The sequence below is a fragment of the Panthera uncia genome, chromosome C2 (genome assembly GCF_023721935.1).
Source record: "Panthera uncia isolate 11264 chromosome C2, Puncia_PCG_1.0, whole genome shotgun sequence".
NCBI lineage: Eukaryota > Metazoa > Chordata > Mammalia > Carnivora > Felidae > Panthera > Panthera uncia.
This window is the reverse complement of record NC_064810.1, coordinates 3,369,098-3,381,649: the sequence shown is the minus strand read 5'-3', so window position 1 is coordinate 3,381,649 and position 12,552 is coordinate 3,369,098. Positions and strand designations below refer to the sequence as shown.

General features: G+C 45.1%; 1 protein-coding gene across 1 annotated transcript in view; it reads right to left on the bottom strand.

Annotated features, from left to right (window-relative positions):
• TMPRSS3 (transmembrane serine protease 3) overlaps window positions 1-5,765 on the bottom strand; it is a 6,917-nt gene extending 1,152 nt beyond the window's left edge. The window contains exons 1-4 of the mRNA XM_049628506.1: window positions 5,641-5,765; window positions 1,518-1,628; window positions 581-697; window positions 86-209 (exon numbers count right to left, since the gene is read on the bottom strand). Of these exons, the coding sequence (XP_049484463.1) occupies window positions 86-209; window positions 581-697; window positions 1,518-1,628; window positions 5,641-5,734 (446 nt within the window). The 5' untranslated portion in view covers window positions 5,735-5,765. The remainder of the gene's footprint in view (window positions 1-85; window positions 210-580; window positions 698-1,517; window positions 1,629-5,640) is intronic.
• Window positions 5,766-12,552: the final 6,787 nt, after the last annotated feature.

Below are 12,552 nucleotides of genomic sequence, written 5' to 3'. Positions count from 1 at the left end.
CCCCCCGCCCGAAGGGAGCTTCCTCCCTCCCCCGTCCCCGCCATCCAACGCTTTACCCGGCAGCTGGCGATGCTCTTCACGTTACCTTGGAAACCCCAGCTGGGCACAGGCGACGTTAGCGTGGTGACCCCTCCAGTCGTCAGAGCACACGGTCCTCCAGGCGGCAGCCGTGAAGACCTGCAGCACCGCGTTCCGGCCGCTCACGCGGACTGGACGGCGCGGGCAGAGCGGTCCCTTAGCGGCCCGGAGGCCTGAGCCCGCGGGCGGAGGCCCCTCTGCCGCCCACCCAGGTCCCTCCTCCTCTGCCTCTGGCCCGTCCCTCCCCGCCGGGGGCACGGCCCCCCTGGCGGGCGGGCCCGGACCCCCAGCTCTCTTCTGACTGCTCCTGTGGCCTCCCCAGGCGAATCTCGGCCCCCGCTGACAGCCCCTGCCTTGTCCCAACCCGGCCACCCCTGAGGATGAGTGCCAGCCGGATCCCAGCTAAGGCTGAGACCTGACAGTGGTGTGGACCTGGACCCACTTCACGGATGGGGAAGGTCAAGGCTGGGTGGTGCTTCCGCGGGGAAGCGCGCGGCCTTACCGCAGCGGTACTCGTCCTCCCCATCCCTGCAGTCCGAGACCCCGTCACATCGAGCTGTCAGTTCAATACACTTGAAAGAGGAGCGACACCTGTACTTTCCGGAACAATCGAAGTGGACTGAGGAAAGGAGAAGACAGGTGTGGCAAGGAAGGGCTTCTTCGGTGCTCAACACTAACAACCATCCACTGGCCACGTGGCCTTGAGCCATCAATAATGAAACCATCAATAATGAAACCTGCACTGAAATTGCAGCCTGTTTCCCTCAGCCCGGTTTCTGTGCCAAATTCCACAGGGTGGGGCCGCTGTCTCACTATGTGGCCTGGAGCCACAATGCAGGGGTTCAAGGTCAAGAGAGAAAGGGCCTGGCTGTGGGCCGACCGGCTGAGCCTGCTGAGCAAGGAGCTCCACGCAGCCCCCAGTCTACCACCTGTTGTCTCCGACTCCGGGCAAGAAGAGAAGGGACCATGGACCACACAGCCGAGCAGGTGGGCCGGTCATTTGAAAGAGGAAATGAGATACTGTTCCCTATCAGAGCCCATCCAAATGACTCGCTTTCTCAAAAGCCACATGAACCTTCTTTTAAAAACAGCAGGTATGCCCGGCCCGGCATGAATGGCCTCCTTGTCTTCTCCTCCCGGCCACGCACCCCCTCCTGCCCGCAGGATTCTATTTCATCAGCTGCTTTGGGACACTTCCAACTGGGCAGGTTCCTTGGTGACAAAGCCCCGAGTGTGGCCAGCAGCCCCTCCTGGGCCCCAGGCTGGCTTTACACTCGTGCAGGCAAATAAAACTCAAAGTCAGCAAACCCCAAAGACGTTTGCCTCCAGTAATTAAGGCTGAGTGGCATGAGCTGGGGGCAGGGGAATGGGGGGGCTCATGAAAGTTTAAATGCCTGAATAGGCATTTGAGAGCCTACTAAATAATGAATCGTACTCACTGCCCAGACCAATGGCCAGTGCTAATATCAGTGCAATGATCCCGATGACGATGATTGGAAAGAACTTCAACGGCAGGAGGGACAGTATCTGTGCCGCGACCGCGTCCGCATCTGAAAATCGAAAGGCGGGGCAAGAACAGGAAGCCACAGAGCGGCGGATTTCAATAAAACAAAACTTAAAATTGAGCTATCTATTCCCCCTTCCCCCGGAGCAGAGAATATTCCGGCCCAAAGCAAGTGGCCACCTACCTGGGGACACTTTGTCCGGGGGCTCAGCCCCACACTCTCCGCCCTTGGCCCCGTTGTGTCCATCCTGGGTTGGGGGGCGGTGTTACGGCTGAATTGTGTAAACCCCCCCATCCCTGATTATGTTGAAGTTGAACCCCAAATATCGTCTTATTTGGAGATGGAGTTTTTACAGACCATCAAATTAAAAAGAACTCGGGGCACCTGGGTGGCTCAAGTCAGTTTAGCATCCAGCTCTCAGTTTCGGCACAGGTCATGATCTCATGGTTTGATGGGTTCAAGACCTGCATCGGGCTCTGTGCTGACAGTGCAGAGCCTGCTGGGGTTCTCTCTCTCTCTCTCTCTCTCTCTCTCTCTCTCTCCCCCTCCCCTGCTCACCCTGTCTCTGTCTCTCTCAAAATAAATAAATAAACTTAAAAAAGTGTTTACAGATTAAAATAAAGTCATTGTGTGGGTCTAATCTCATCTGACTGGTGTCCTTTACAAGGGGGACATTTGAGCATGGAAACAGACATGCACATGGTGCATGGTGTGAAGACGCACAGGCACGACCCCATGTGAAGATCCGGGCAGAGATTGGGGTGGTGAATCTACAAGTCAAGGAACCCCAAAGGTTACCAGACAAAAATGGGGAGGAAGAGGTGGGAAAGAAAGGAGGAGAGGGAGAGGAGAGTAAGAGAAGGAACGGGAAGAAGAAAGGCCACACACTTCATGGCCCGAAGGATACAGAGCAAGGGGGTGGGGGCAGAGGGCAAGGTCTTTGTTTTGGCCGCAATGAGCAGGCGGCTGCACTCTCAGAGCCTAGACCAACACTTGGCGGGCAGCGGTCCTTGGTCAATACGGCTGTCCATACAGCTGACCCTTGAACAACGCGGGTTTGAACTGCACGTGGAGTTTTTATAGGACGGTCCAGTCAATGTATTTTCTCTTCCTTATGATTTTCCTAATCACGCCTTCTCTTCTCGAGCTTACTTTATTGTAAGAACAGTATATAATACGCAGAGCAATCAAAACACTTGTTAAGTGAGTGTTGATGTGATCGGTAAGGCTTCTGGTCAACCGTAGGCTATCGGTAGTTAAGTCTTGGGGGAGCCAAAAGTTATACGTGGATTTTTGACTGTGAAGGGGAGTCAGCAACCTAACCCGCCCCTGTGCTGTTCAAGGGTCAACTGAATGGATGAATGGATGAATGACATCATGATAACAGAGGTTGTCTTATCTCCGCAGAGGAGATCAATTCCTTTCAGGGCAACCAATCTGCGGTCTTGAGTTAGTAGAGCAGACTCTTCCCCCCAGTCCCTTCGCGCCTCCGGAAGCCTGCACCACATTACTGAGTCCCCCTTACTGAGAGCCCACTCTCCACTTACACTTTAAAAACCAGGAGGAACCCCAAGAATGACCTCTTGTCATTCCAGTCGTTCTGTGTCTAAGAGTTGGATTTAGGAAATCAGTCCAAATGGTAGATTCCAAGATGGCTGTTCATTTAGAACGTTTAGTATCCATTCACATTTGCCCCTTGATAGTGCCTCGGCCATGGTGCCCTGTGGGCGGTACTGTGGCCCCGCTCCCTCTCCTTGTGCTGTCTTTGAGGGCATGCTTGGAATAAAAAACAAAAATGCATAGCACCTCTCCAAAGAAGAAATGCAGATGATCAAAAAGCACGAAAAAAAACCTTCCACCTTCTCTGGGAATCTGGGAAACTGCAAATTAAATGTAACGACATATCAACCTCACAACATTTATTATTATTATTATCATCATCATCATCATGACTACATCGCCACTGTCATCCAAAGTGAAAAGAAATGGACCCCCACTTACAATCGATAGGAGTATACGCTGTGGAAACTAACTTCTGAGAGTTCGAATCAGAAATATGAACCAAAAGGCTTAAGAAATGGATGGAGGTTTTGACATAGTAAAACCACTTCCGGGACTTTATCTTAAGAGGTCATCATTGATACACACAAATTTCTACTGACTCGGACACTTAAAGAGGTAGCATGTGTAATACCGACGCACGGGAAACAGCCTGAATGTCCATCAGAAAGAACTGGTGACAGAACAGATGTGTAGAGTTAGTTACATGATAGGGAAAGGGGGTTGGCAAACCTCTTCTGTAAAGGGCCAGACAGTAAATATTTTAAACTTTGGGTGCCATATAGTGTCTGTTGCAACTACTCAACTCTACTATGGTATGAAGGCAGCCATAGACAATAGTGAATAAATGTATGTGTCTGTGTTCCGATCAAACTTTATTTATAAAAACAAGTAGTGGGCCAGATTTGGTCCATGGGCCATAGCTTGCCGACTCCTAAAAAAAAATTTAATTATTTAATGCCATGGAAAGAATAACATAATATTGTTTGGTTTGGGGGGGGGGACCTTCAAAATCGTGTATGTCACTTCCAAAGGAAAATGGTGATATGCTGGACAGAAAAAGGCAAGAAATACAATACTAAAGCACAAATAGGGTTATCTTTGAATAAGGGTAAAATTGTGGGCAATAAAAAAAATCTTTTTGGGGGCTCCTGGTGGCTCAGTCGGTTGAGCATCCGACTTCGGCTCAGGTCATGATCTCACGGTTTGTGGGTTCAAGCCCCGTGTCGGGCTCTGTGCTGACAGCTCGGAGCCTGGAGCCTGCTTTGAATTCTGGGTCTCCCTCTCTCTCTGCCCCTCCTCAACTCATGCTCTGTCTCTCTCTCTCTCTCTGTCAAAAATAAATAAACATTAAAAAATTTTTAATAAAAAGTAAAAAAGTATTTTTGATTAGCTGTGTTTTCTAAATTTCTATAAAGAACAATACATTGCTCATTTTTTTTAAAAAAAAGCACTACTAAATTCCTACCGCTAGGAATTAATCATGAAGAAGTCATCAAACGTTAGCAGAGGTGACTGTGTATAGTGTTATCCCTGCTCATATTATTCGTACTATAAAAATATTAGAAACAATTGTATGTCAAATTATGGTTTTTAAAAACCATGTAAATTACACATGTACTTGATGGGATGTTGTGATGTTATGAATGCAAAGCATTTATAAAAACCAAGGCACACATGGAAAAACACCCGTCTGGACCCACACTGTGCGTGAATGTGTACTTATCAGCAAGGACAGGAAGAGAATGAAGACAAACATAATATATCCTGGGGGTCAGGTGATAGGGTATTTTTTAAACTTATATTTTTGCCAACTTTTTGAGCTGGATTTTAAAACCTGTCCTACCTCAAGTCTTCTCCACCCCCCCCCCCGAACCACAATTGTCCAGAGGGTTTAAAAAGAATCATTAGGGCAGCCCCCACTCCGTGTTTTCTGGAACCTCAGCCAGAGCCCCCAGGTGACCCCCTTTCCAGTCCCAGAGGTCAGCACTCCTGAGAGCACCCAGGACCAGAGAGCTACGGCTCACCGTGGCAAGTCCTGTGTTTGTGACCTCTTTACAAAACCAGCTTTCCTTCCTTGTTGCTCAGAGCGGCTCCTGTCTCCTACAGTTGGATTTTAATCTGGGCATCGAATACCTTCAGCAATGCCCGGCTTATTTTAAATTTCTTGGAAGAGCTGGTGAGCCCTAGTTCTTAGGACTTTTGGGGGGAGAGGGGGCTCAGAGATTTCCCGGCAGGACTTGACCCCTAACTCCCAGGGGCAACTGGAGTCTCAATTTCTGAAAACCTCCATCCAGAGAATGCAAACTTCTCTCTCTGGGAGCTGGTAAGGGGCTGGACAAGGTGATGCCCTCTCTAATGCCCCCCTCTCCAGGGTTCGGTAAACCCAAGGAAATGCAAGCATCCAGGTTGTGGGTGTGAGAAATCCTGGTGGGGTGTGTGCCCAGAGGGACATTCTGGGGACGCTTCCCCAGAAATCACACCTGGTTCCACCTACCTGGTGCTACAGGACTTATTTTCAAATCGTCAAGTCCAAAAAGCGATCTGAAGGAGAAGGGGGCCTCAGCCGCGGGTGGGTCATTTTCCCCCATGGTGACTATTTCAGGACCTCTGAGACTTGGCTCCACATCGACCTCCACCTCCTTCACCGGGAAGAACAAAAAGCATTTGTTTCCCTGTTTACAGTTTTAGCATCAACGCATCTTTGACAAGTTAAATCTCTGAAATCTAACAATCCACATAAAGCACATTCAATACCGATCAATCAAACCATTTGTCCCGTGAGAACGCATTTTTTTCCAAGCCACAGCAGGTACCAGAGAAACTTCCAGAGTTAGTGAAAAACTATGAACTTACTTCCGCTAAAATAGTGACTTTCCCCTTGTGTAGTCTACCAATCCTAAAACCAATTCACTAGCCATCTTTAAAGATATGCCTTTTCACGATTTAGAAATTACTGCACCATTATTTTTCAGAAGATAAATCACTTTCAAAGCACTTTCCTTCTCTTGTCTGCGTTCTTTGTCCCATGTAAACTCATCCCTTTGCCAGCGCCTGTGGGACACCTATCGTAAACATGACAAGTTTTTTATACTCACATAATGTCCGTGCCCCAAAAATGTAGATGGCAGCGGGGAGGAGATGCTCACCCACCGTATTTGTAGTTTCCTGTAAACACAGCCCTTCCCGGGCTCACGCGGACATGACCTAGTTAAGGATGAAAATATCCATGCCTTCTGGATGCCCCGTCTCCCACACAGCAAAGGGAGGAGTGGCTGGGGACCGCTGGCTTGCACCAGAGCCACACTGGGGCTCTGTTTCCTCCAAGAGAATTGCACCTATCACAAAGCCAGAGAGGTCAAAAGCCTCTGGAAGTCATTCCTGCAACTCTAAGAGGGGCGGAGTGAGCAAGAAAATGGCGGAATGTTCCCAAGGAAATCCCAACTCGCCCTCCCAGGCATCAGTCAGGCATGAGTTCTCTGGGACCTGCTTCCTCAAAAGAGGTTCCTACGGGCATATAAGCATAGACACTTACATCTTTCTGTTCAGTTGGTGGCAATGTTTGAGGTTTGAAAAGAAGCTACGAAGCCATTGAACGCACACTTTGTCTTTGTGGTCTTAGGAAAATCTAAGCAGGAGTTATGTGCTAAAAGGATTGGTTTCATTTCCATCTCAAGAGTGGCTTCGAAGGGTACCTTAGAAAACTAATAAATTCACATCCAGCATTTTTGCCTTTGATTCTTGCTGTTACTTGCTTCATCCTATCAGCATGTGGCAAATTACACAGCTTAACTTTATGACCAGAATAAGAACAAACGGTAAAATGGTTTCTGAAACCTTGAACCTGGGCAAAGAAGTCCCTTCCCGGACAGGCCATCGGCGGTCGGTGTCAGAACACTGAAAAATGTTGAGAAATCCCCTTTCAGAAGAGACTCACTTCCCCAGCCCCCCCACCCACTTTACTCACCATTTCTGGAGCCGCCATCATCCAAAGCAGAAATATTTTCCTTTTTCATTATAAAAGCAAGCGTGATGGTAAGCAGGCTGCCAACAGGGTAGTCCAATCGGGAAATACTTCCTTCCACCAAGTCACCCAGCCTTGTCGACTCAATCGTCACAGCGAATGGCATTATCTCGGGCATCTGTGTAACCCAATATGGCTGTGGCTATCAAATAGCCATTGGTGGTATGACTGCAGAGACCAGGGAGGGGAAAAATGTGACTTGCCTTTAATTAGTAAGTAAGGTAAGCAAACCTTTTCAGAAACTTCACATAAGAGAGTCTTCTGAACACAGACACTCCTTTTGTAAAATAACAGATAGGTCCTGCCCCGTGCTAAGCAAGTGCGCCAAGAGGGGCAGGCAAAACACTTTGGTGGGGGTTTCTATTCCTCCCTGTGACTGACTCTGAGTTTAGACTCACAGCCACTCCACAGACAAAAGAGAGGGAACCTGAGGGTGTTCTCACACAGTCAGCACTCTATAGAGACACTTGGCACTCTCTTCTGTGGGGGCCTCTAAGTCCCAAGGGGTTTCTGAACACAATACAGCTTTAAGATGTAAGATGTTTTATCAGGAGAGAACATAGCCCTGCCGCCGTGGGCAGAGGACTGAGCCCCATTGGAAGTCTAGTGGAGTGGAGCTGGGTGTGAATCGAGCATTCATTTATTCACCTAATATTTACGGGCCATCTGCCATGAGCCTGGCATCTAAACTCAGAGCAGATGGCAGAGGGGACAAAGCACTCACCTGTGGTCTCAGGTGATGACAAATGCTAGAACAAGATGAGGCTGGGAGAGGCTTAGGGAGTGATCAGGCAGGGTGGTGGAGGAAGGCTTCGAGGAAGAAGTGGTATTTTAGTCAAGACCTCCATGGTGGGACAAAGTCAGTCTTGTGAGTTAAGATGGTTCCAAGCACGGGACTGTCAACTCCAAAGGCCAGGAGAGATGAGCTGGGGATGTTTGAAGAACCCCAAGAAAACTATGTGCTTGGAGATTGGCAGATCGTGGAAGGCCTGGGACACTGGAAGGACTCGGGTTTGGTTTCTTTGAGCTGGAAAACCACCAAAGAGCTGAGCAGGGCAAAGTCGGGTTCTACGCATGTGCAAGAGGTATAGAGTCAGAGGTGGATTCACAGAAAGCCAGGAGGATGCTACTGAAAACCTGGGTCACCATGGCGGTGACTTGGACCAGGATGCTGGTGGTGCAAAGGCTGGATTTAGGATTGGTTTTAAAGGTATCGGTGGCAGGATTTGCCACTGGCAATGAAGCCAAAGAAATATATTCAGCCAATTGTGGTTTCATTCAGTCTCGTTTTCCTGCCCACACCTCTCAATGTTTTTTGATTTAAGACCAGGAATCCTTCAAGCTCACCCATATGTCCTTTACATCTTTGTAACTACTGTCTCTAGCCCTTAAACCAACATTTGCCCTCAAAGACAGGGACGGAAGACTTAGAACTTAATTCTTTCTTTGTTTTCACCTGGGTTGCTGTAGATGGTGCCCCCATGGAACAAAGCTCTTGGAGGACAGAGTCTAGAATGTACTCTCGTGATGCCCGGCACAACGATGAGTGTGTGAGGGGGCTCCACAAACACAGATGAGCTGATCACAAACTAGGTGGTGGAATAATACTGAGTAGACACGTGGAAAACCACAAGCAATCATGAGCAATCATTCATATATTAACATGTTGACATCTTGGCATGTGTTTCAGATGAAGTCTGTTTGCCAAGGTATAACAGGGAGATGACCCATGATGGTGGCTGAACTTCTATGACCACATAGCAGCCTCTCAGAAAGTTCACCTGTAAATCAATCCCATCAAATTCAAAATCAAATTTAGAGGAAATAGAAATCAGCATCTCCAGGGCTGACATCTGATATTCACCGAGGCCGTGTTTTGCTGGGTTTGGTGTGGAGGTGAGAAGGGACACCCTACCCTGAGGGTCCTCTACGAGCTGTGAAGCTTTTGTAACCATCTGCACCCAGCTTGAGGTCCCGGCATGGTCTCAGTCTCCACCCTGATGCTGTTAGTGAGAGAAGGGTGGCTTTGAGGGTAAGGCACAGGAAAAATTGTCAATCAAGAAGCTTTTGTCGCTTCACTGTTGGTCTTGGAAGGTAAATTTTCAAGGTAAGAAAAAGGGATTGGGCTTGAGAGGGCATTTCTTGGCTTACACAAATAAGATTTTTTCCAGAGAAATTTATATTTTAATATGTTGTAAGCACAGTTGCTCAAAAAGTGGTTTACTATTAAGAAAAGAAAAATATGTTTGAGTAGAGGCTATATTCCAGACCCAAAATCTGCTTTTTTTTTCTTCTGGGTACCAAGTTTTGTCTACTTTGAGACTTTTAAATTTAAGATATTAAATTCATTTAATTATGAAATTGTTTTCTCTTTTGGATTCCTCAAAGCAAAAAGATATTTTAAAACATAATTAAAAACTTACAAGTGCAATATTGAAAACTTTTCCTCCGAAATGGGGGAATGCAGGGAGATGCACAATATTGATATATACCGTATCTATTCAACATCTGGAGTTCATTCCAGTTCAATAAAAGAAGAAAAAGAAAAGGAAAAGAAAGAGGAAGAAGAAGAAAGAGAATGAGGAGGAGGAGGAGGGGAAAAGGAGGTAAATGAGGAGAAAAAAAGAAGAAAAGAAAAAAGAGAAGTAAAGAAAATTTAAAAGTAAAGAATATGTACTGGTAAGAAAGAAATAAAAATATCATTATTCATAGACAACTATTTTTGTACATATAATATTTTTAAAATTCGAAAGATTATGAGAATTAATAAGGAAGTCAAGCCAGACATAAAATTACATATAAGTTCAATGTAAAATAATGTGAAAGCAATAATATTTTGATTTACCAGCAAGAAAGAGTATGAACATGAAATTTTGAAAAGATAATTTAGGGGCACCTGGGTGGCTCAGTCAGTTGAGCGTCCAACTTTGGCCCAGGTCATGATCTCACAGCTTGTGGATTCAAGCCCCGCGTCGGGCTCTGTGCTGACGGCTTGGAGCCTGGAGCCTGCTTCAGATTCTGTGTCTCCCTCTCTCCCCCTCCCCCACTCATGCTCTGTCTCAAAAACAAATAAAAAACATTTAAAAATAAATAAAAAGATAATTTACAGTGGCATCAAAAATGATCCAATACTTAAGAATAATCTAATAAATACTGCAAGACCTCTACACAGAAAATTATGCGACAAAATTGAAAGAAAATTTAAAAATTTTTTTTTCAACGTTTTTCTTTTTTTTTATTTATTTTTGGGACAGAGAGAGACAGAGCATGAACGGGGGAGGGGCAGAGAGAGAGGGAGACACAGAATCGGAAACAGGCTCCAGGCTCCGAGCCATCAGCCCAGAGCCTGACGCGGGGCTCGAACTCACGGACCGCGAGATCGTGACCTGGCTGAAGTCGGACGCTTAACCGACTGCGCCACCCAGGCGCCCCTGAAAGAAAATTTTAAAAACCTGGCCTGCTATGCCAGGAAATTTGACCACTTAGATAACATTTTATCTAAGGAATTTATCTATCAAATTCCTTGAAAAACAACTTAATGAAACCAACACTAGAAGAATACTCCTGTATCCGTTAAATAAATTAAATCCATAACTTAAAAGTTTCCAAGGAAATTCTAGGCCGAGATGACTTTGCCAAAAAATCTTTTCAAACATTTAAGAAAAAAGTTATCCCCATCTTTAAAAAAAAAAAAACTCAGAGAATTGGAAAAGAGGAAATATTTCCCAACTCATTTATGAGGCCAGAATAACACTGACACCTCGAGTGACCAAGTGTCCTTGACTGCCTGGGACTGAGGGGGTTCCTTCAGTATTGTGACCAGGAAGTCTCAAGAGCATCAGAATGAGCTGATCACTCTACTGACACCAACATGGGAGAAGGAAATTATAAGAAAGGAAAACAACAGGTCAAGCTAATTCACAAACACTGATGCAAAAAAATTCTGAACAAGGTATTAACCAATGGAATCCAGCAATATACACAAAGGATAACATATTACGATCAAGGTTATATCTTAGAAACAGAAGGTTGACTTAACATTCAGGAGTCAACTGTTGCAAGCTACCTCATTCACTGAATAAAGAAGGAAAACAATATAATCATTTCAATAGAAAAAGCCTTTGGTAAAATTCAATATCTGTTAATAAATTTTTAAAAATACCTCAGTGAACTAGGAGTGAAAAATTCATTTAATCTGATATAGGGTACCTATCTTAAAAACCCCTTTTATTCAACATGGCACGGGAGGTCTTTGCCAGAACGATATATATAGCAAGGAGAGGAAATAAAGTTTACGAATATTGAAATTTTTTAATATATCATAATTTTGAAGTATATCATCATTTGAATATACCATAATTGATTGAATATACCATAATTTATGTATGCATTCACCAGATGATGGACATTTGGGTTCTTTCTAGTTTGAGTCTACTGTGAATACAGCCATCAGGGACATTCACATACAAGTCTTTGTACGGTCACAGATTTTCACTTCTCCTTGGTAGACAGTTAAGAGTAAATTTGTCAGATAGCAAATGTATGTTGAACTGTATAAGAAACTGTCAGAATATTTTTCAAAATGGTTGAACAATAAATAAAAGTTCCAATTATCCCACAGCATTGTCAAAATTTAGCATTGTCTTGTCAATTTTTGCTCTTCTGGTGAATGTGTTGTGGTATCACAATGTGGTTTTAATTTCTATTTCCCTGATGAATAATCAAGTTAAATATCTTTTCACGTCCTTATTAGCCATTTATGTACCTTGTTTTGTTAAGTGTCCCATTTAGATCTTTTACCCATTTTAAGTTGAATTTTTTGTTTTCTTAGTATTAATTAAAAGAATATGCATATGCACAATTATGTTACATTCTATAAATTCTGGATACAAGCCCTTTTCAGATATATATGGTGATAATTTCTCCCAAGCTTACATTTTAATTTTCTTTATAGTGTCTTTCAAAGAGCAGACATTTTCCATTTTTTTAAAGTTCACTTATTTATTTTGAGAGAGAGAGAGAGAGAGAGAGCACGAGCAGGGGAGGGGCAGGGAGAGACGGAGAGAGAATTCCAAGCTGCCTCTACTCTGTCAGCGCAGAGCCCAATGCGGAGCTAGAACCCACAAAGTCATGAGATCATGACCTGGGCCAAACCAAGAGTCAGTCGCTCAAACAACTGATCCACCCAAGCACCCCAGAAGTTTTCAATTTTGATGAAACCCAACTTACTGATTTCTTCTTTTAAGACTCTTTTATGAAGCTTCGCAAACCCCAGCATAGCAAAGAGTTCTCTCCTAAGTGTTCTTTTAGAATTTTTGTAGTTTATCTTCTACATTTAGGTCCATCATACATTTTGAGCTAAGTTGTGTGCATCATGTGAAGTAG